The sequence below is a fragment of the Capricornis sumatraensis genome, chromosome 2 (assembly GCF_032405125.1).
Source record: "Capricornis sumatraensis isolate serow.1 chromosome 2, serow.2, whole genome shotgun sequence".
Classification (NCBI taxonomy): domain Eukaryota; kingdom Metazoa; phylum Chordata; class Mammalia; order Artiodactyla; family Bovidae; genus Capricornis; species Capricornis sumatraensis.
This window is the reverse complement of record NC_091070.1, coordinates 184218976-184243431: the sequence shown is the minus strand read 5'-3', so window position 1 is coordinate 184243431 and position 24456 is coordinate 184218976. Positions and strand designations below refer to the sequence as shown.

The 24456-nt window shown below is 41.2% G+C and overlaps 1 protein-coding gene across 3 annotated transcripts in view; it reads left to right on the top strand.

The window, feature by feature from the left end:
• PATJ (PATJ crumbs cell polarity complex component) overlaps positions 1–24456 on the top strand; it is a 364628-nt gene that overhangs the window by 252942 nt on the left and 87230 nt on the right. For all 3 annotated transcript variants that reach the window (XM_068992464.1, XM_068992473.1, XM_068992482.1), the window contains one exon: positions 6438–6530. In XM_068992464.1, the coding sequence (XP_068848565.1) occupies positions 6438–6530 (93 nt within the window). The remainder of the gene's footprint in view (positions 1–6437; positions 6531–24456) is intronic.

The following is a 24456-nucleotide window of genomic DNA, read 5'->3' as shown; positions in this document are numbered from 1 at the left end:
AAGCATAATTCACTATGGAATCTTCTGACCGTAGTCTTCATGGAGAAAGGTTATTCTCTTTGAGCAGCCTTGGCTGAACAGGCAGCTTTGGACAGGTGGTCTGAAGATCAGCAACAGGGGAAGGGAACACCCAGCCATCCAGAACAGCTGAATCATCTTGGGTGTTAGTGGGCTGCTATCCATCAACCAGATGGTCTTCAAACCACCGTGATGCGATTGTGCTTTGGAAATCATGCCTACTGACCTGTTTTCTCCTTTCTATCTCTGACTGACTCCTGTTTTTTAAGCTCCTAGTCAGCAGGGTAATTTATACATATGAGCCATTCTGTTCTCAGAACAGAACCCTCATTGTTTTGCTCTGTGCTTCATTTAAGCATGAAAACTCTTAGGTAACCTTTGGCTCTCCTAGAAAAGTAAATACATTATTTGCTAACCTCTTTCAACTCCAACTTCCTTTTTACCTGTCTCTTCTCTCCATCTAGATTTTGACTTCAAATCCTCCTTTATGGAGCTATCTCAGACTAAACAAGTAACTAAAAACAAAAGAAATGTTTTAGAAGAGATTCAAGGTACAGTTATAAAGAGCATCAACCTTGAAATGAGACAGAACCTAGGATGAATATAAAAATGAATTAGACTAAGGAAATGAATGAGGCACAGATGTTGGATTCTAGCATTTTTCCATCTCATTGGGGAGATCAATTCTTTACATACATAATTGCGATACAAATGAGATGATGGAAGTGACATAAGAGGCTCATGTAGACTGTTAGGTAAGCTGAGGGGAAGAAGAGACATCCTTCAGCTAAGAATAAGGAAAGGGTTTATGGAGTAAGGTGCATTTGAGACATAGCATTGTATGATAAATTCTGTGGATGTTAGATATAAAGGGTATTCTTTTTTTGTTTTTATTCAAATCTTAAAGGATATATAGACCATCTGTCTTACACATATTTTCTTGAGTTTTCAAAGCTGAAGCATCAAACTGCTGTTTTCTTTCCCTCTTTAGTATTCATTTTATAAAGACCAAGAAAATTTCATTTCTTATGCTTCCATGCTGAAAGAAATGTAAAGATTTCTCTGATTCTCTAAATAATACTTTCCTTTCCCTAAGGAGACATATGTAATTAGATGAATGGCATCAGCTAACCACCAACTTGGTAAAAAAATCTCTCATCTGGGACAGAGGAGGTGGCCATTTGCAGGGTTACTTGAGAAGCCACCTGTGGATTTGTCTTACAATCCAATGCTATAGTTACAAGCATTGTTTCTATTACATCCTCCAGTTGGATAGCATAACCTCCCCAGGGCCCCTACAGGGCTTCCCACAGCTTACAGAATCAGATACTAAGTAACCAGGGCATTAAAAGTTTTTCTCCCTTTTAAAAGTATAATTTTTTTCTGTCTCTAGAACTTACCCACTATCTAAAACACTGAAAAGCTATATATTTTCAAGCTTTGTTTCTTAACTTTGACATGTTTGTATTATATGGTAATTTCTTGATTATGCAAAATTCATGGAGAGATGTTCTATCTAATGAAATTTTCTGGGTAACAGACTCTAAAATACTTTTTGGTAATCTAATGACAGTGATATTTTTTAAGGTTGTGAATCCTGTCTTTCATAAGATTAGTTATCAACACTCATAAATAAAAAGAAAGAATAAGAAACAGGAGCATCATTTAATTTACTTAGGGCCTGAGGCATAGTTACCAACAATGTGGCCTTTGGTGGTAGTCTTACCTAGCTGTGAATCCTGGGTCTGCCTCTTACTGGCTAGGGTTCTTTAACAGATTATTTTAAATGTGTCACTTTTTCTTATTTGTGAATTGGGATCACAGTGGTACTCATTTATTTAGCCTTTTTATGATAACTACATGAAACAGGTCATAAACAAAGCCTGTCTCAACAAAAAGCTAAAAATAAAAATTAATAGCACGTAAGTCAGTTCAATTCAGTCACTCAGTCATATCCGACTCTTTGCGACCCCATGAATTGCAGCATGCCAGGCCTCCCTGTCCATCACCAACTCCCAAAGTCTACCCAAACCCATGTCAATTGAGTTGGTGATGCCATCCAGCCATCTCATCCTCTGTCGTCCCCTTCTCCTCCTGCCCCCAATCCCTCCCAGTATCAGAGTCTTTTCCAATGAGTCAACTCTTCTCATGAGGTGGCCAAAGTATTGGAATTTCAACTTCAACATCAGTCCTTCCAATGAACACCCAGGACTGATCTCCTTTAGGATGGACTGGTTGAATCTCCTTGCAGTCCAAGGGACTCTCAAGAGTCTTCTCCAACACCACAGTTCAAAAGCATCAATTCTTTGGCCCTCAGCTTTCTTCACAGTCCAACTCTCACATCCATACATGACCACTGGAAAAAACATAGCCTTGACTAGATGGACCTTTGTTGGCAAAATAATGTCTCTGCTTTTCAATATGCTATCTAGGTTGGTCATAACTTTCCTTCCAAGGAATAAGCGTCTTTTAATTTCATGGCTACAATCACCATCTGCTGTGATTTTGGAGCCCCCAAAAATAAGGTCTGACACTGTTTCCACTGTTTCCCCATCTATTTCCCATGAAGTGATGGGACCAGATGCCATGATCTTTGTTTTCTGAATGTTGACCTTTAAGCCAACTTTTTTCACTCTCCTCCTTCACTTTCATTAAGAGACTTTTTAGTTCCTCTTCACTTTCTGCCATAAGGGTGGTGTCATCTGCATATCTGAAGTTATTGGTATTTCTCCTGGCAATCTTGATTCCAGCTTGTGTTTCTTCCAGCCCAGCATTTCTCTTGATGTACTCTGCTGCTGCTAAGTCACTTCCATCGTGTCCGACTCTGTGCAACCCCATAGACGGCAGCCCACCAGGCTCCCCCGTCCCTGGGATTCTTCAGGCAAGAACACTGGAGTGGGTTGCCATTTCCTTCTCCAATGCATGAAAGTGAAAAGTGAAAGTGAATTCACTCAGTCATGTCCGACTCTTAGCGACCTCATGGACTGCAGCCTACCAGGCTCCTCCGTCCGTGGGATTTTCCCCGCAAGAGTACTGGAATGGGGTGCCATTGTCTTCTCTGCATGATGTACTCTGCATATAAGTTAAATAGGCAGGGTGACAATATACAGCCTTGATGTACTCCTTTTCCTATTTGGAACCAATCTGTTGTTCCATGTCCAGTTCTAACTGTTGCTTCCTGACCTGCATACGGGTTTCTCAAGAGACAGGTCAGATGGTCTGGTATTCCAATCTTTTTCAGAATTGTCCACAGTTTATTGTGATCTACACAGTCAAAGGTTTTGGCCTAGTCAATAAAGCAGAAATAGATGTTTTCTGGAACTCTCTTGCTTTTTATATGATCCAGCAGATGCTGGCAATTTGATCTCTGGTTCCTCTGCCTTTTCTAAAACCAGCTTGAACATCTGAAAGTTCACAGTTCACGTATTGATGAAGCCTGGCTTGGAGAATTTTGAGCATTACTTTACTAGCGTGTGAGATGACTGCAATTGCGCGGTAGTTTGAGCATTCTTTGACATTGCCTTTCTCTGGGATTGGAATGAAAACTGACCTTTTCCAGTCCTGTGGCCACTGCTGAGTTTTCCAGATTTGCTGGCATATTGAGTGCAGCAACTAGTGTTGTGCTAATAGACATTTTACAAGTTAGTGCATTACTCTTTATGACAACCTGATGGGATAGTATTTTTAACTTGATATTTTTATCTATACTTTAAAAAAAAAGTACAGTTGACACTTGAATAACATGAGGTGGGTCCACTTATGTAGATTTTTCCAATAATAAATACTGCAGTATTACCCAATTTGCGATTGGATGCCAAAGGACCACAGATACAGGGGGCAAACTATAAATTATACACAAATTTTCAACTGTGGGGAGGATCTGTGTTTCTAATCCTCACATTGTTCATGAATCTGCTCTACTCAGATTTAGAAAGTAACTTGCAGATAATCTTATAATTCTCATGGCAAGTTGAGACGTGAGTTCAGATCTGGCCAATCCTAAAGCCCATGCTCCTTACCTTGAATTTTTTTTTTTTTTTAGATATTTCTCATAACTCTCCTTTATTGTTTTACAACAGGCAATTGGTTCATTGTTGTTCAGTCACTGAGTTGTGTCTGACTCTTTATGACCTCATGAACTGCAGCATGCCAGGCTTTCTTGTCCTCCAATATCTCCCACAGTTTGTTCAAACTCATGTCCATTGAGTCAGTGATGCCATCCAACCATCTCATCCTCTGTCACCCTCTTCTTCTCTTGCCCTCAATCTTTCCCAGCATCAGGGTCTTTTCCAGTGAGTTGGCTCACCCCATCAGGTGGCCAAAGTATTGGAACTTCAGTTTCAGCATCAGTCCTTTCAATGAATATTCAGGGTTGATTTCTTTTAGGATTGGCGGTTTGATCTCCTGCAGTCCAAGGGACTCTCATGAGTCTTCTCTAGCACCACAATTTGAAAGCATCAATTAATTATTTAATATATACTAATTCTTCTGTAATTGAACAGTGTAGAAATAACTAAGGCAAAATTCCCCAATCCCTAATCCTACTCTCCAGAAGTACAGAATTTAAAAAATTTGTGCTATATGCTTTCAAGTATTTCCCCTGCATCTGTATGTATATGATGTGAAGAACTGACTCATTTGAAGATGCTCATGCTGGGAAAGATTGAAGGCGGGAGGAGAAGGGATGACAGAGGATGAGATGGTTGGATGGCATCACTGATTTAATGGACATGAGTTTGAGTAAATTCTGGGAGTTGGTGATGGACAGGGAGGTGTGCTGCAGTCCATGGAGTTGCAAAGAGTTGAACACGACTGAGTGACTGAACTTAACTGATATCTATATGCTGTATGGGGCTCTTTTCTGAAAAGATTGTGCTAATTTACACTTTCAATGGTGTGCAAAAATTCCTGTTTCCCTGCACCATTTTTAATACTGAATGTTCTCCGTTTGCTTGTCCATTTGATAGATGAAAGAATGTCATATCTTTGCTTTAATTTGCATTTCTTAAATTATGATGTTGAATGTCTCAAAATCAAAACAATTTCTCTGTAAACAGTCCCACAGGAATTTGTAATAATCCCAGATGGTGGTGTTTTAAAATAAAATTCCATATAAATATAATGTAGATACTCCATTTATTATCCTTATTCTCCTCTATGTGCCCCCAGAAAGCAAAGCAAATAACTATAATATTTAATATATCATAATTCAATTGAGAAGATGCCTAATGTGCCTTGGAATTTTAATATGGCTTATTATTACCAGATGTCTCATTTACATTAAGTAAATATTTTTAGGAATTTTCAGAAAAGAATCATCAAGAAAGCAAGTACTGTATTCCAGCCCAGTATTTATCAAATGTTTTCCATGTGCCAGGCAGGGTACTCAGTACCTAAGTTTTAGAGAGAAACAAGATAAATATAAGCTCTTATCAAATAGTTTAGCCTTGTGCAGAAGATAAGCAAATGTCTCTGAAAGTTTTGACTGGAGAGGGCAGAGTAGCTAATTCAGACTGACTGAAGCAATAAATAAGTGTCTTAGCTCTCCTTAAAAAGATTGCTAAGAGTAAAGCTGAGCTTCAGGTCTGGTTGGCCCGGTGCCCTGGTTTTGTCTTTAGAGAGCCAGTTCTTCCATCTTTGTCTTTGCTCCGTCATTCAGTCTAGTTTCCTTCTGGCTATGGGATGGCTGTCCATGGCTATTTGCATTTTATACTCTTGTTAATTTGGGAGCCATGGGGACTCATTGTGGTTCTTTTGAGATCTAGGAAGGACCTTTTCAGAAGTCTCCAAGAAACCTCTCTTGATGCCTCGCTGACAAGAACTGGACCACATACCCATTCCTGGCAGAATCATTGGCCAAAAGAATTGAGATTAGCCTTAAGACAACCAGACCTACTCTGGGGGCAGAGTCATCATCCTTGTTCAGTCACTCAGTCATGTCTGACTCTTTGCGATGCTATAGACTGCAGCACTCCAGGATTCCCTGTCCTTTACTATCTTCCAGAGACTCAAACTCATCTCCATTGAGTCGGTGATCCAACTATCTCATCCTCTGTCATCCCTTTTTCCTCTTACCCTCAATCTTTCCCAGCATCAGGGTCTTTTGCAGTAAGTTGGCTCTCCCCATCAGGTGGCCAAAGTATTGGAGCTTCAGCTTCAGCATCAGTCCTTCCAGTGAGTATTCAGGGCAGAGAGTAGGGATCAGCTTTCTCTTAGGTATATCTCTGAGCGACAGATAGATACCTGAAAAAAAAAAAAAAAAAAGAAAGGCCTTCCACTGGAAAGGAAAAAGAGGAAACCATATCCACAATATCCACTGCAACAATAAAGCAAGCAACTCTGATAAAGTACAGTTTAGGTGACTGTGAGTGAAGAATGACATCTTTGCTACTTTTTTTTTTTTTTTTAATGTCTCATAGGATCAGAGCGGCTCTGAACTGGTTAGTGGTGAGGAAGACTCCAGTCTCGAAGTTGGTCTTAAACCATCTCCTGAAAGTGAAAGCTCCAAACTGGTAAGGATCCTGGTTATTTCATCCAGTGTTCCTTTTAGGGATGAATTGTTTATATTTTGGATTAGTTGTTGTATTTACTTCTCTTTGAATCTTGATCTGTGAGACAGCGGAAGCTATTCTGTATAGCAAATGGCCCATCCACATAGCGAATGACCTAAGGAACAGAGCATCCTCCTGCTTTCTTGAATTGTGCTGTCTGGGACTAAAGAAGCAATCTCTTTTAAATCTTGTTTAAATTGGGTTTCTTTGGGCTAAGGTGGTGCTGAATTAGTTCTAGAGGCAAACAAATAGATACTAAATGTATTCCTTTGTTTATAATAAGAGTTATTTAAACTTACCCAGGGGCTAGAGCATTAGGAGAGAGTCAGTTTTAGAGAACTCTCCCTCCTTCTGTGTGCTACCTAATATTTGATATCTTGTTATTTAATACTTGCTGTATACCATGTGCTGTGCTGTGTTCTCCATTCATTTTCTGATCCTCATAGTGTAGGTGGCAATATTTTTCTTTTACACATGAGGAAAGCTTGCCTTGTTGTTGTTCAATCACTAAGTCATGCCCAACTCTTTGAGTCGCTATGGACTGTAGCCCGCCAGCCTTCTCTGTCCAAGAGATTTTCCTGGCAAGAATACTGGACTGGTTTCTGTTTCCTTCTCTAGAGGATCTTCCCTGACTAAGGATTAAATGCATTTCTTCTGCCTTGGCAGGTGAGTTCCTTACCACTGAGCCACCTGGGAAGCTCAGACTTGCTTAAGGACATTAATTAACTTGCCAGAGGCCAGTCACTAGTCTGTCTGGAGATTGATCTCATTTGGTCTGACTCCCAGCCTTTGCTCATAATCTACCTTCCTGTTTTGCAGCCTGGCACTTCCAAGGTTAGACTGCAAGTTCTCGAAAGACATGTGGGCTTTTCCCCACCTCTGTTTCAAAATCTCTTATGAATCTCAAAGAATTAATCACTTGGGAGGGTCACTGTGATTTTATGATAGCTAGAATTGTTCATTTTACTTAAAAGATTTTGAAAAATCATCCGTTTATCTTCTTTCAACTTTTAGAAAATATGTATCAGACTGGCTTGGGGTTCATGTCCTAGAAAATGAACTGATTCTTTCTGGAGGATGGAAAAGGACATCTAGGGAAAAGTGGAAATTATCAAGGTCCACTCTTACACAAATCCTACATGAGGCATCAGGAGCAACAGATTAGGACCATTGTTCTTGAGCAAGATGTTCCAGGGTTACACTATTCCCTTTCCAAACAATAAATTGCATCTTTGCACTGAAGGGGATGAGGAACATTAGCAAATTTCAAACTCAAACTCCTTCTTTCATTTAAAAAATACTATTAGCTTGTTCTTTTTGACATTGTTTTTCCATAGGTAGATTAGGGAAACGTCTTTTAAAGAAATAGGATTTTGTAAGTGTGAGCCCCTGATTTCATCCATGGAGAAGATGGTAAAAAGAGTGAGAACACTCCTTTGCTTGTTGGGAGAGGCTGATAGTCCTACAGAGGCTCAGTTGTAGGCTGCAAACAAAAGCCATCTATCATCTACCCTGTTCCCAAGAAGGCAGCACAGGCAGAGGACATGAAAGGCTGGGGGTAATTTTTAGATATTGTTTCATGCTGCATTTTAACAGGAATAAAAGCCTTCCCAAACTCATTGACTGGTATTTATTTTTCCCTTTCCCCATGACCTCTTTTTAGTATTCTGCAATTTCTTTTTACCATTTCCAATAGAATATGCATGGTCTAGTCAATTGAGGAAAGATAGCCTGAATTTGAACAACTTCTATAGCATAAATATAAATGGCTTACCATAAATTATTGCTTAAGACTGTGTTTAACTTGGGCTAGTTAGATCTCATCAAGTGTCAGTTTACTCATCTGAAGAATGGGAGTAATCAGGATGAGGAACAAATAGGCAGTAAAGTATGTTCAATCCCTGGGTTGGGAAGATTCCCTGGAGAAGGAAATGGCAACCCACTCCAGTACTCTTGCCTTGAAAATCCCATGTACCGAGGAGCTTGGTGCAGGCTACGACTGAGCGACTTCACTTTCACTTCACTATGTTCCAGGCAATGGCGATATAAAAGTGAACAAAATGTACCAACATGCCTGCATTTGTGGAGACTTATTCATGAGTAGATGGGGGAAGGGAGATAGATAATACATAAATTAGCAAATTAAATTATATCAAATTGTTGTTCTTGAGGATAGAAATTTTATCTGGCTCAACCTCACATATTCATTATTGTCTCATTATAAAGTACAATTGACTCTTGAAAAATGTGTTGGTTGGGGTGCCAATCTTCTGCACAGTGGAAAATCTGTGTATAGCTTATAGTTATAAGGCCCACTGTGATTGGGGTTCCTTCAGATCTGTGGCTTAGTATTTACTTGAAAAAAAATCTGTATAAGTGGACCCACATGGTTCAAACCAATGTAGTTAAAGGATCACCTGCATTAGTAGCAGTTTCTCACCATTAGCCCATCATTTGGTTGTTTCTATTATCGATGGTGCGAGTATCTGTGTGCCGCCCACCATTCTAGGATGGCTGCCGGATGCGCCTTGTCGGAAAACAGCGTGTGATCGTTATGGGCCTTGACTCCTCTCACCTTAGTTTATGTCAGTTGGAAACAGTAAGATCTAACCCTCTAAAGGTTGCACTATTTGTTTCCTGTAGGAGCATATGTCTCATCAATCACTGCTGGCCTTTACAGGAGAAACCAGGAGAAAATCGCAGGCCTTGCTCTTAGGCAGCTTACCCTCGAGCATCAGTGAAGATAGGAGAATTTGTTATCTGGAAGATCAGACCAGGCAGAAGTGTATTAGAGAGAGGGAAAAAAATGTTACAGGGGTTCAAAAGAGGATGGAAAACCATCTCGTTCAGGGATTAGGGATGGTTTCTTAGACTCTTGGCCTTTAAGGTGAACCTTTACAGATAAGAAGGTGATTGACTGCTGAGGTTGAAGTGAACAGGAGAGGTTCACTAGGTGAATCAAACAGCGAGGGTGGTGGAGTTAAGAGTAAAGACTAGGCTTTTGTACAGTGGGCAATAGAAGCTGAATAGTAGAATCACAGAACTATGACTTATACTATGGATTATAGATTAATGTGTTCATTATTTCATGCTCAGTGTTCAATAAATGTCTCATTAGCTACATAGATACACATATATACTAGGTGCCACCTGTGAGAAATTATACTCCAAAGGGCTATGAAATTGCTTCTCCGAGATTACCTGCTTTCAGAATTAGGACTAAGCCATGAGTCTCCATATGTTCCAGTGCTTATTCCTACCCTTCAGTTATGATTTGCTTCCATCCATATCTCTATAGTCCCCAGACTCACAGCCAAGGAGTTTATAATAACTTCAGTAGATATTTGATTTCTCTAAAATATATTTTAAAGGGAAAATAGCTTGTTTTTAGACCACCGATCAGATGATGGTTTGTGAAGCATAGATTCCAATTGTGAGAGACTGGAGGCAGGGTAGTGTCTGGAATCTATTTCAGAAGTCTAGGTGAGAGCCTGTTAAGACTATTTTTTAAGCCTTTTCAAAGGAACTTAAAAACAAAAAACAAAAAACAACCAACTATTTGTACAGAGCGTTGCAATTTGTAAAACAGTCTTTTTTATTGTTAGCTTAATTTTTTTAGTATCTAATTTTTCAAACAAGATACTAGTTTGTGATTTTATTCAATTTTATCCCCAAAATAGCCCAATGTAAGAAGTAGGGCAGGAGTTACTTTTCCCTGACTTACAGATGAGACCTTAAGCTGCTTAGTGAAAAATCACAAAACTAGAAATTAGAAGAGCTGGGCCTCATCCTGAAGGGTCTGTTTCTGTCTGGTATTTTGACATAGAAGAGCATGAATCCCTAAAATAATTATTTTACTTTTTTGGTATAAACCTATGTCTTTATCATGTTGGGGATATCTGTGTTAATATACTTTTGGCTGGGTAATATAACTAAGTTATTAAGAATGCAGAGATTAGAGCCATTCTACTTATATTCAAATCCTGATTCTACCGTTTACTAGCTATGTAACCGTAGGCAAATGGCTTTGCCTCTTCGTGCCTCAGTTTCTGTGTCTGTAAGATGGGAGAAAGAAAATAATGGTTATTGTGAGAGTAAGGAGTTAGTAACTATAAAGTACCATGAAGAACTATGCCAGAGTACATGGAATCACTGTCTAAGAGGGAGTTGTGTTAATGATGGTGATGATATTATGCTGATTAAAGCATTAAAGGTGAGTCAGATAAGGATTAGCTGTTCTACATGAAGCATTAGGTGTAACTTGGAAAACTGAAGTGAATTTTCAACCCCCAAAATGCAATTGCTGATAACAGACAGCATCTATTGAATGCTTGTGTGCCAGGCATTATTCTAAACTTGTTCACAAAAGAGTTCTGTGAAGTTAGTACCAGTATTATCCTCATTTAAAAGATGAGAAAACTGAGGCACTGCAGTGTTAAGTAAGTTGCCTAAAGAATCACCCAGTGAAGCTAGGATCCAGGCCTGTGCGCTCTGAGGCTGGAGCCAGCACTCTAAACCACTATGCAGGACTGCCCTCAGCGAGACTCAAACGGAACAAAACCGAATCAAGGGACAGCAAGAGAATAACACCGAGATCTGAACTTTGTTATTTTCATTTCCTTTTTGTCTAGATCTTGAACTCCAACACAGTTATGGCATAGAAATAGGTAGATTCTGAAAATTACCTTTCTCATTGGTAGATGAAGTTATATAGACTTCCAAACCAATGTTGCATAAAATAAAGGAAACTAAGACTTTTCAAGAAGTTAACCTTTGCCAGACATTTTCTTACTGGTTATTGTATTTAACCCAGTGATGCACCTGTTATTAGCCCTACTCTGTGGAAAAGATACTGAGGGTAAGAGATGGCAAATGTTTTTCCTCAGGTCTCACAGCTGGAATAATATGGTTGGGACTCAAACCCAGTTCTCTTTGCCTCTAAACCCCATTTTCTTGTCACTTTATAGTTCTCCTAACCTTCCTTGGAACATTAGAAATATCACTGTGTGATCTATTTGTTCAAACAATAAATATTAATGGACTTTTCTAATGACTCATCTGTTCACATCAGATGACCAAAAGACTGGAGCTTCAGCTTCAGTCCTTCCAGTGGATATTCAGGGAGACTGATCACCTTGCTGCCCAAGGGACTTTGAGGAGTCTCTCCAGCACCACAGTTCCAAGGCATCTATTCTTTGGTGTTCTACCTTTTTTATGGTCCAGCTCTCACAACTGTACGTGACCACTGGGAAAACCATAGCCTTGACCATATTGTACCTTTGTTGGCAAAGTAATGTCTCTGTTTTTCAACACATTGTCTAGGTTTGTCATAGCTTTCCTGCAATCATTTTCTAATTTCTTGGCTGAAGTCACTGTCTGCAGTGATTTTGGAGCCCAAGAAGAGGAAATCTGTCACTACTTCCACCTTTTCCCCTTCTATTTGCCGTGCAGTAATGGGGCTGGATGCCATGATTTAGTTTAGTTTAGTGTAGTTTTGTTTTTTTTTTAGTATATGGTCTTAAGCCGGCTCTTTCACTCTCCTCCTTCACCCTCATCAAGAGGCTATTTAGTTCCTCTTCACTTTCTGCCATTAGAAAGGTATCATCTACATATCTGAGGTTGTTGATGTTTCTCCCACTTATCCTGATTCCAGCTTGTAACTCAGCCATCCTGTGTTTCTCATGATGTGCTTAGCGTATAGGTTAAATGAACAGGGTGACTGTGGACAGCCCTGTCATGCTCCTTTCTTGAACCAGTCAGTTGTTCCATACAGGGTTCTAACTGTTGCTACTTGATCCGCATACACGTTTCTCAGGAGACAGGTAAGATGGTCTGGTATTGCTGTCCCTCTAAGAGCTTTTCACAGTTTGTCATCATCCACACAGTCAAAAGCTTTAGTGTAGTCAATGAAACAGAGATAGATGTTTTCCTGAAATTCCCTTGCTTTCTCTATAATCCAGCAAATATTGGCAATTTGAGCTCTAGTTTCTCTTCCTTTTCTAAACCCAGCTTGGACATCTAGAAGTTCTTGGTTCCCGTGATGTTGAAGCCTAGCATGTAAGATTTTAAACATAACCTTCCTAGCATGGGAGATGAGTGCAATTGTTTGATGGTTAGCACATTCTTTGGATCTCTAATCATGTCTCATTCTATAGTTTTCTTCCTTGATGTAAACCTAATTTACATTTTTTTTTGTTCTTGTCTGTCTCCTTCTCCACGTTGTTACAGATACTAATAGCCAGTAAAATGATTTCAAAGTTACTTCCTTACAACAAAATAATAAAAAGACAACTCAATTGAAAGATAGGTAGGATCTAAATAGACAATTTTCCATACAAATGGCCAATAAGCACATAAAAAGATGGTCAACCTCATTAACCATTAGAGAAATGCACATCAAAAACCACAATGAGATACCACTTCATACCTGCAAGGAGACAATAAATAAACACATAGATAATACAAGTGCTGACAAGGATTTGGAGAAGTTGGAACCCTCCTATATTGCTTGTAGAGATGTAAAATGACACAGCCAGTTTGGAAAATGGTTTGCAGTTCCTCAAAATATTAAACAGAATTACCATGTGACCGAGCATTTTTACTCCTAAGTATGTACCTAAGAGAAATGAAAATATATAACACAAAAACCTTGTACACAAATGTTTACAGCAGTATTATTAATAGCACCTCAAAATGGACACAACCCAAATGTCCACTGGCTGTAAGCATGCATGCCAAGTCACTGCAGTCGTGTCCAACTCTTTGCAGCCCTGTGGACTGTAGCCCACCAGGTTCCTCTGTCCATGGCATTTCTCCAGGCAAGAATACTGGAGTGGGTTGTCATACCCTCCTCCAGGGGATCTTCCCGACCCAGGTATCGAACACAGACTCTTACGTCTTCTGCATCGGCAGGCAGGGTCTTTACCACTAGTTCCACTTGGGAAGGCCTGTTATACTCACACAATGGATTCTGTTATTTAACAGTGAAAGATAAAGAGGTACTGATACATAATGCTGCAATAATAAAAATCTATAGAGACAGAAAGTGAATTAGTGGTTGCCTATGTCTGAAGGATGGGTAATGATCCTAATGGGTACAGGGATTCTTTCAGAGATTATGAAATGCTCTAAACTTTGATTGTGATGACACTTGTACAATTCTGAATGGTAAAACCATTGTATTGTACACTGTAGATGGATAAATTTTATGATATTTTAGTTATGTCTCATTAAAGATGTTTTTAAAATTACAGGAGGAAGAAGAAAGGGGGAGACAGAAGATAGACGTTCCACAAACTAAAATCAAATCAGAAATTTAAAAAAAAAATTATTTTTTGGGCTGCTCCAGGTCTTAGTTGCAGCATGCAGGATCTTTGGTTTTTATTGTGGCATTGTGGCATGTGGGATCTTCATTGCAACATGCAAACTCTTAATTGTGGCATGTGGGATCTAGTTCCCTGACCAGACTGAACCCAGGCCACCTGCATTGGGAGCTTGGAGTTTTAGCCACTGGACCACCAGAGAAGTCCTGCAAATCAGAAATATTATTCTAAGCAAGCTCTAGACTGGAAATTCTGTGATTCTGTTAAATAACTGTAATATGATCCCATGCAAGGAGCTTTTCATGTATAATCTCACCACCTTTTGGAACTTTTTGCAAGTGTTCAATAATCTGCACCCTAACAGAAGAAGCTTGACTTCTTTGTCCATCAGAATTAAAGCCTGAGTTTATTTTCATACATTCTTGTGTTTGGCCCATTGCTGCACTCTGTGCCGGTTCCTGGGAAGATACTACCGAAGGTAAACAGATGCAGTCTCTCTTCTTCTGATGCTTGCCGTCTTCTTAGGACAGTGACATCAGGTAATGTTACAAATAGATTGAAATCTAAACGTTGATCAAAGCCAAGAGCAAGAGGTGTTTCGTGCTAAGAGAGCATATTATAGGGGGATTTGACCTTCCTGGGGAGGTCTCTCCCAGGGAAAACTGAACTGAGATCTAAAGGAGAAGCTGGTGCTCCCTGACAGGGGGAGAAAGAAGAAACAAAGGAGGGAGCTAGGCAACCTTAGAGCCACAGTGGGTCTGGAAAACTGACATTCTGAACATTCACGGTTGCCAGAACTGGTGAGGTAGGAACTAAACTGGAGTGGATGACAAGAACCAGGCCCCACTGATGAGATGGTCTCTCCGCTTACAGCAGTGGGAAGCCATGGGGGGCTTTGGAGGTGACTCTAAACTGTAGTTGAACTGTAGTGAGTGATCAGATTGGACAGCGGCCAGCATGAATGCTGATGTGCTGGCTGGGAGTTTACTGTAGCAAAGGCAGTGGCAGTCTGGGAGAGATGGCGGTGGCAGGATAGAGTCTCATATTCTGTCTTTGCAAAAATTATAATAAACTTCAAGGTAATATATGTGTTTACCAGGTATATTCCACAGAGTTCCCAGTCAAAGAATTTGCCTTTCTTGCTCCCAGTATGCAAACCTACTGCTGTACGTGTGCTTTAAAGCTTTCCTCTGAATGCAGGTTTAAAGCTATTAAAATGGCAATTGTTACACCATCTGGGTCTTGAGAACAAGCATCATCCCAGGGCTTGGCTAGCAGCCCATGATAACCCTGCTAGGAAATGCCCCCAGCAGATGTGCCTGGCATTCCTGCTTCGTTTTATGACAGTGCTTAGCAACACTGCAGTCTGCGTGTCAAGTGATCCCTGTCCTTACAGACCTGGTTCATGTCCAGCAGCATCAAGAACACTTAGATTTTTCAGAATTTTTCAAAATGTCTAGATTTTTTTTTCAAACTGTCTGCAGTGTTTGTCTTTACTATTGTCTTTCACTATGAAATGTAATTTCTGATCCTTAGAACAAGAAGAGAAGATTGAGAGGAGTATTGCAATCAACTCAAAGTGCATTCAAACTATGGTTTCTCTGTGGAGATTTTAGAATTTACAGGGTGGCAAGATGCCTGGGGAAGTATGAATTGTTTCTGAATTAACTATCATTAACCTAAATGGGCTGTGACATGGAAATTCACACTGCAGCTGACAGTACATTTTACCATTTCAAGTCCCCACCAGCCAGAATAGCAGCATCTTAGGAACACTTTTTACTCTTTACCTTGATGCACTTGATCTGTATAAAATTTTCAAACATGCTTATTGAAAAATCACTGTTGAGTGTTATAAATAATACCCATATCCTCAAAGGGCCTGATTGTACTTGCTTTTGCAGATTAAAAAGACTGTCAAATATAAGTCATGGGCTCTGATATCTGAACAAACATGAACTTCCCTACCAGCCTTCACTAGCTCTGACCTAGAAAGTGACTTATTCTGTCTTCACTGGAAAATGGGGGTGTGGGGGGAGGAGGCTAGTCATTTTGTCCTATGAAGATCAAGTGTGACTTTGTATGTGAAATCCTTCATAATGCTTGGCATGCAGAAAGGCTCAGTAAATGTAGCTATTGTTAACACCAGATTTTGTTTATATAAAATCTAGGTGTGCTAGAACCCTCATTTTCCATACACATTTCCTGAGAATCTGTGATGTGTCAAACTCTAGGAATGTAAAGATAAGATATCGCTCATCCAGGAGTTCACCACCTTAGGTCTACTGCAAAGGTTACAAGCTGCTTGTCAGGATATATTTACATTAAAGATCCTTGTTTCTATTTTCTGCTGAAAACGGACCAGCATTCCAAGCTGCCCTTTTCATCAGTTATTCACTTCGAGTTTATTTCAGTCCCTACCTTCCCACCATTCTCTAACCCTAGCCTGCTTCCCATCACCTCTAAGTACCTGAGTACCTACATCATCCCCATCACCTGTGAGTACCTGAGGCTGCATCCCAGGTCTACAAGCTGTGGTCAGGCGTGTGGGCCTGGCAAAAAGTGAAAGCTGAGAAATAGGCAGGAGCTGTTGGTGGAGAGCCTTGTGGACTAGGAGAAAGGGCTTAATACCTTTGAGATGTTTTTTAAAGGGAGATTATAATGATGAGATTAGCCTATTGATAAGATCATTCTGAGCTTATGTGCGAAGAATCTGATAGAAAATGTCAAAACTGAAGACAAAGAGTTAAAAAGCTATTGGAGTAAAATGAGATGACAGTTGATAGTGACCTAAACTAGGGGATCTGTTAGTGAGTGCTGATTTTCAGTATATACAGGAGTTAGAATTGATAGGACTTAATGATTGTGTGCGGAGAAGGCAGTGGCACCCCACTCCAAAACTCTGGCCTGGAAAATCCCATGGACAGAGGAGCCTGGTAGGCTGCAGTCCATGGGGTCGCTAAGAGTTGGACACGACTAAGCAACTTCACTTTCACTTTTCACTTTCATGCATTGGAGAAGGAAATGGCAACCCACTCCAGTGTTCTTGCCTGGAGAATCCCAGGGAAGGGGGAGTCTGGTGGGCTGCCGTCTATGGGGTCGCACAGAATTGGACACAACTGAAGCGACTTGGCGGCAGCAGCAGCAGCAGCAGCAATGATTGTGTGAATGTCAAAACTGAAGAAGAGGAGTGTTGCAAGGACTCTCATATTACAACATGGGTAGCCAACTGGCTGGTTGGTTGACGCCACTCACCGAGAAAAGAAAGAGAAGAGGAAGGGAATTCCCTGGTGGCCCAGTGGGTTAGGATTTGGCACTTTCATTGTTATGGCCCCAGGTTTAATCCCTGGTCTCGGAACTAATATCCTGCATGCTGTGCAGAGTGGCCATATAAATAAGGTGAAAAAATAAGAGGAGGAGAAGCAGATTTTCAGGGAAAGATTATTTGTTCTGTCTTGTCTACTGAGTTTTAAGTCTCTTTGTAAGACAGAAAACTGTTATGTAATAACTATTTATTAGTACCTGTCCCTGTAATAGACACTTGAAAAGATTATCTCATTTATCCCAACAAGAGCAGTAGTAGTAATAATATATGACCCATTTTTGCTGAGCACTTATCATTTGTTAGGAATGAACACAGTGTATTATCTCCATCCTCCCCACAATAAAGCATCATTACCTCCATTTTGCAGACCAGGGACCTGAGTATCTGAGATGCTGAGTCACTTGCTCAAAGGCTTAGGGGCAGAAAGTGCCACAGTAAGGATTCAAAGCAGTATGTGTTTGACTCATGGGCCTGACTCATGCTACACTGCCTCTCCAAGAGGTATCTGGTATCAACCCATGAAGAAGCTGAAGTTTCAGTTCAGTCAGTTCAGTCACTCAGTCATCTCCGACTCTGTGACCCCACGAATCGCAGCACACCAGGCCTCCCTGTCCATCACCAACTCCTGGAGTTCACCCAGACTCATGTCCATCGAGTCAGTGATGCCATCCAGCCATCTCATCCTTGGTCATCCCCTTCTCCTCCTGCCCCCAATCCCTCCCAGCATCAGAGTCTTTTCCAATGAGTCAACTCTTTGCATCAGGTGGCCAAAGTACTGGAGTTTCAGCTTTAGCATCATTCCTTCCAAAGAAATCCCAGGACTGATCTCCTTCAGAATGGGCTGGTTGGATCTCCTTGCAGTCCAAGGGACTCTCAAGAGTCTTCTCCAACACCACAATCAATTCTTCAGCACTCAGCTTTCTTCACAGTCCAACTCTCACATCCATACCTGACCACAGGAAAAACCATAGCCTTGACTAGATGGACCTTAGTCGGCCAAGTAATGTCTCTGCTTTTCAATATGCTATCTAGGTTGGTCATAAGTTTCCTTCTAAGGAGTAAGTGTCTTTTAATTTCATGGCTGCAATCACCATCTGCAGTGATTTTGGAGCCCCCCAAAATAAAGTCTGACCCTGTTTCCACTGTTTCCCCATCTATTTCCCATAGAGAAGTCTTATTTGTCATAGAGCATGTAATCTAACTAAAACTCTAGGATCTGACCACAGTCAAACTCCAAAGTCCAAGCTTTTTTCTTTATCCAGATAATACTAAAGAATTTTTAATTAGACCCACATGGATCTGTGACAGTGTTTACTGGGCAGTGGGAAATATGAAAAATAATAACCACATGGAGAGTTCTTCATAAAGCTAAATTTATTTGATTTAAAGGACTGTCCTTTAAAACTGTGTCCTAGCTAACAGTGTAAAAATGGCTCTTCCTACAGGACATTATGGTGGTAATAAGGACCTGAATAAGTTGAACCCTCTTAAATCACTGATATTTGACCATTTCTTGATTCATAAAATAGCAAATTCATATGCTCCAACCTAATATTTCTATGCTCTCAATTACTTGCCCCCCACAGAAGGTAACTCTGTAACCCCAAAATTCTTTTGAAAAATTTCTGGCTTGTGAAATCCCAAAATCTAAGAAAAATCTGCTTTGCTTCATATGTGTCCTTGAAGTCAGGAATACTTTGCAAATGATTCAATGGAAGCAGACAAAGACAGAGATTAGTAAAAGCTGGCTGCAGTTTTAAACCTGGCTAACTGGGGGGTTGATGTTGTCAGTAATTAAAAGAAAAAGGAAAAGCATAACAGAGAAACAGACTTATGGGAGAAGGTAAGGAGTTCAGTGTGGAAGTCTAAAGACATAACATACCCCTGTATCAGGTTCAGTTCATCAATTTTGACTGCTGCGCTTGATTAAAAATTATTTCTAAGTGCTTTTGAAGTGCTGGCATCCAAGATTGGAAAAAAATAGTTTAAAATGTGTTTCTGATGATTATGGGCTTCTTCTTAAGTCTTCTGTATCCAGGCTGGAATTCTCAGGTGTAATACCCTGCTCATTTTTAAAGTAAGATCTTAAACTATTTGCTTAAAATCCATTTTTATCCCGTTTGCTCTCCATCAAGAACTGCAGGATTTCTAGTTTGGCTCTGGAAGCTGAAGCCACGGTGTGAACACTGTTCTCTGTTTCAGATCCAGCAGGAAAACAGCATCTATAGCAGGAGTGTAGCGTTTCCTATAGGAGAATTTCTGTGAGTCAGCATCAGCCTCTCTTTTGTGACAGTATGCAAATTACCAATGGCAGCATTTTTCGCAGCTCGTCATACTTTATGTCTTGTATTTCTGAAAATCACTTGAGATTTGCCTACATGATAAATTTCCCTTTCTTAGTAATAAAAAAAAAAAAGACTATATCTGCAGTCAAGTCTACTTCTTGTGCAAAAGTCACAAGAGAAAACCTTTGGTCTTTTCATTCCATTCTCTTCCCCTCTGCATTGTAATGAAGATAATACAGAGATGTGAAGTAACCTCACAAACTCAAAGACAGTAGAGATATAGATACACATTTTAACACAGATTCACATCTTGGACATCTGCTGGCTTTCTTTCACTCCCATCCGATTTAATGGCCTGCTGTGGAGACTTGTTACTCAACTTCGAATTTCATCTTGCCAGAAAGGAAGCTATTGCTTACCAGATATTTCTAAATTGAGAAAGTAATCTTTTTTATTTTTTTAAAGATTTTTTCTTTGATGTGGATCATTTTTAAAGTCTTTATTGAATTTGTTACAATACTGCTTCTGTTTGGTCTTTTTTTATTTGTTTGTTTTTTTGGCCCTGAGGCATGTGGGAGCCTGAAGGGCCTCAGTCCCCAGGGTTGCACAGAGCTGGACATGACTGAAGTGACTTAGCATGCACACATGCTTGTAGAATCTTAGCTCCCTGACCAGGGATCGAACCTGCACCCCTTGCATTGGAAGGCAAAGTCTTAGTCTCTGGACCACCAGGAAAGTCCTGAGAAAGTAATCTTATAATCATAATTATTTAGCAAGCATGAGAGGCCCAGAGAAGCTCTCAGTTGTGACAGCCAGAGCCCTGAACTCATACTTTCTCTCCTGTGACTGGTGCTCCATCATCTGAATCCCAGAGCTTCTCAGAAGTGTAGTGGTGTTTCTTGTAAAGTTTTCATTTCTCTGTGCATACATGCTCAGTTGCATCAGTCGTGTCTGAGTCTTTGCAATCCTATAGACTATGGCCAGCCAAGCTCCTCTTGTCCTTGGGATTCTCCAGGCAAGAATACTGGAGTGGGTTGTCATTTCCTCCTCCAAGTTATCTTCCCAACCTAAGGATTGAGTCTGTTTCTCCTGTGTCTCCTTCATTGCAGGCGGATTCTTTACCCACTGAGCCACCACTTGCTTGCTTGCTAAGTCGCTTCAGTCATGTCCGACTCTGTGCGACCCCATAGATGGCAGCCTACCAGGCTCCCCCATCCCTGGGATTCTCCAGGCAAGAACACTGCAGTGGATTGCCATTTCTTTCTCCAATGCATGAAAGTGAAAAGTGAAAGTGAAGTCGCTCAGTCGTGTCTGACTCTTAGCGGCCCCTTGGACTGCAGCCCACCAGGCTCCTCTGTCCCTGGGATTTTCCAGGCAAGAGTACTGGAGTGGGGTGCCATCACCTTCTCCGGAGCCACCTCTGGGGAAGCCTTATTAGTGAACATAATTTTAAGATCCTATAACCTAAAACCTATGTTTATTATCTTATTTTTCAAAGAAAGCAGTCAATAAGCAAGTTTGTATTGAAGTCCTGTTATATCCCCAGCACTGTGAGAGCCACAGGGCATATCACAGTGAGCAGGACACATAGGTCTTCCCTTCAGAGCTTTCAGAATTCCTGAGAATGATGGCAGCTAATGCTGTCACTGCATTTACTATGTGCTCTAAAAGACATCATTCTAAGTGCATGACTTTGTGTTTCATATTAGGTGAGTCCTATTACTATCCCCAGTTTATAGATCAGGAAACTGAGGCTCAGAGACACACAACTAGTAAGTATCACAGGCAGGATCTGAATCTGACTTTAAATAACTTTGTGTTGGTGAGTACTATTGAAGGGGGAATTAAGATGGGACCTTGTGCTAATGTGATTTCACTTGATCAGGTGATTAGATGAGTGAGTAGGAATTAGGGTGGGACTGATCTAGGCAAAACTTCTTCAGTCTGTTGTCTTATGCTCAGTTCACTTCATCTTCATTTAGGTGCCTTATTGGCTACAGGTGGTTTTTGTATAACTGAAGGCCGGTACGGTTGGAAGCGGAGGCCTGGTGCTGACAGAGGTGATTCTGCACATCTGCCTGACTCTTCTCAGCTTCAGCCCTGCTTCCTCAGCACTGTGGGAGCACAGCTATTCCCAGCACCTAAGCCTCTCTGCTAGAAAGGGGCTGATTTTCTGCCTTTGGGTTCACTTTTGCTCTTGTGTGGTTTGAGTGTCCACACTTGGACCAGTCATGTGGCCAGACAGACAGGCCTGTTGAGTAGCCATCTTGGGGACCGAAGTCAACCAGTTTTGGTGAGTGTAAGCTGAACATCAGTCCCATTATTCTCTCTCATTTAGGATGTTCCCGGGGGTGCTTTTTATGTCTACCCCCCGAAGCTCCTGCTCTAGATCAGAGTGATTTACCTGGCCCACCAAGCATTTGTTTTAGGAACTCACTGGCTGTGCTGAATGTGTCACGGAATGTGTCATTTCGGTTTGTTTCATGAAGACCTTTCTGCTTTCCTTCCTCAGTTTTCTTACTTAGAGGTCCCCTGTGCAAAGTCAACCCCGTAGAGTGTCCCAGAACCTCATCTTTGAAGGCGCTAACATCTCCCTTGGTGCTGTAGTTGGGAAATTAGTGGTGGAAGTGGTTGTTTAGTCGCTAAGTTGTGTCTGACTCTTGTGACCCCATGGACTGTAGCCCGCCAGGCTGCTCTGTCCATGGGATTCTCCAGGCAAGAATACTGCAGTGGGTTGCCATTTCCTTCTCCAGGGAAATTAATAAGTTCTAAATTCATATGCAAACATGAAGGAAAGTGACTCACCTGAGGTCAGTGTAGTGGCTAATGCCACGAGTTTTGTTTTTCCTGCCCAGGCTCACAATAAGCAGGCATGGCTTGTTCTGACCTGCTAACTCTAAAACGGAGCCTCGGTGTTGAGGCTGACTCCTGGGAATCTTGTATGAGCTGTGGGAGCAGGCGAGCCCTTTCCTTGGCCCTGCGGTTTGCCCCTTGGTTAAGGCAGGGACTCTGCAGCAAGATGTGTCTGCGTTCAGTTCTGACTCAGCGTGTACTTTAGATTCTCAGTACTTCAGCTATGAAATGAGCATGATGAAAGTACCTAACACAGCTCTATTTGTCCATTGACATCTCAACATACAGGTAGCCCACCTGACTTGGTAACTGGCAGCTGTGCTCCTTAAATTCTGGTGGTTCTTTTATCCCCATCATGTGCTGGCTCCATACCTTGGACCAGAGGCTTAAGGGTAATCGGTATAAGAAATGGGGCATTGTGGTGGACCAGATGCTTTTCAGAGCTCTGCTTTCATCCTTCCACACTTCTGGGGAGAAGGAAAGAGAAAGGGAAGGAAACCAATACCTCTCTGGTACTTGCTACCTGCCACATACCTTCACACACATATCATTCAGTTGTAATGCAGTGTTTCCATCATTAATTCTCTAATATTTGTTTCACCAGATGTATACATGTCCTATGTACAGGACCCCATTAGTCTTTTCTCACACTACTGAGCAGATGCTCAAGCATGTGTTGAATTCAACCTCGATCGCATCCCTTTATTTAGGTAGCAGTTACTGCATTCTTACTGTTGGGAGAAATGAAGATTTCTAAGCACTTTGTTGCTGTTCACTCGCTAAGTTGTGTCCAACTCTTTGCAACCCTATGGACTGCAGCACACCAGGCTTCCCTTTCCTTCACTGTCTCCTGGAGTTGTCTCCAACTCATGTTCATTGTGTCAATGATGCCATCCAACCGTCTCATCCTGTGTTGACCCCTTCTCCTCTTGCCCTCAATCTCCTGCTAATAGGTAGTGGAACCAATCTGAACCCAAATTTTTGCGGCTGCTAGTCCAGTGCCCTTTCTTTCTATTTAAAAGTGCAAATGATGAGGGCAAGTTCTGCGAAATTAGTAGTAGCTCTGTGTGTATGCATAGTTGCTTAGTTGTGTCTGACTCTTTGCAACCCCATGGACTATAGCCCTCCAGGCTCCTTGGTCCATGTAATTTTCCAGGCAAGAATACTAGAGGGAATTGCCATTTCCTATTCCAGGGGACCTTCTTGACCCAGGGGTTGAACACACACCACCTGCATTGGCAGGCAGATTCTCTCCCACTGAGCCACCTGGGAAGCCCAGAAATGAAAGTGAAAGTGTTAGTTGCTCAGTGGTGTCCAACTCGTTGTGACTCCATGAACTGTAGCCTACCAGGCTCCTCTGTCCCTGGAATTCTCCAGGCAGGAATACCAGAGTGGGTAGGTAGCCATTCCCTTCTCCAGGGGATCTTCCTGACCCAAGGGTCAAACCCGAGTCTCCTACATTGCAGGTAGATTCTTTACCATTTGAGCCACCAGGGAAGCCCCCAAAGTGAAAGTGTTAGTCATTCATTTGTGTCCAACTCTGCAGCGCTATGGACTGTAGCCCACCAGCCTATTCTGTCCATGGAATTCTCCAGGCAAGAATACTGGAGTGGGTTGCCATTCCCTTCTTCAGGGGATCTTCCCAACCGAGGGATTGAACCCAGGTGTCCTGCATTGCAGGCAGATTCTTTACCATCTGAGCCACTAGGGAAGTTCAGTACCTCTGTATAGTACCTCTATGTCATATGCAAAGCGAGTTTTAAAGTATGTAGCAGGGAAGTCAGCTTCTTTGTCACATTGCTGGTTAATCTAGCTTTAAGCAAAGATAGAATTGCAGACTGCTGTATCGTTTTCAGTAGAGGCACTTTTCACTCTTCCAAAGTCTGTTAGATTCACACTGGAAGGAATAACACCAATAGTTTCCATTTATAAGACAGTTTAGAACTCTTATTCTGAAAATTTCCATGAGCACCATTTATTGACTTTACAATGTCTTTCTTCTCTGTTTTTGACTGTGATCCTTTAAAGTAGAGGCCACAGGGTCACTTCCTCTGTGTGTTCTTCTTTCATGACTGGCTCTGAAATCTACCCAGATGCATTCA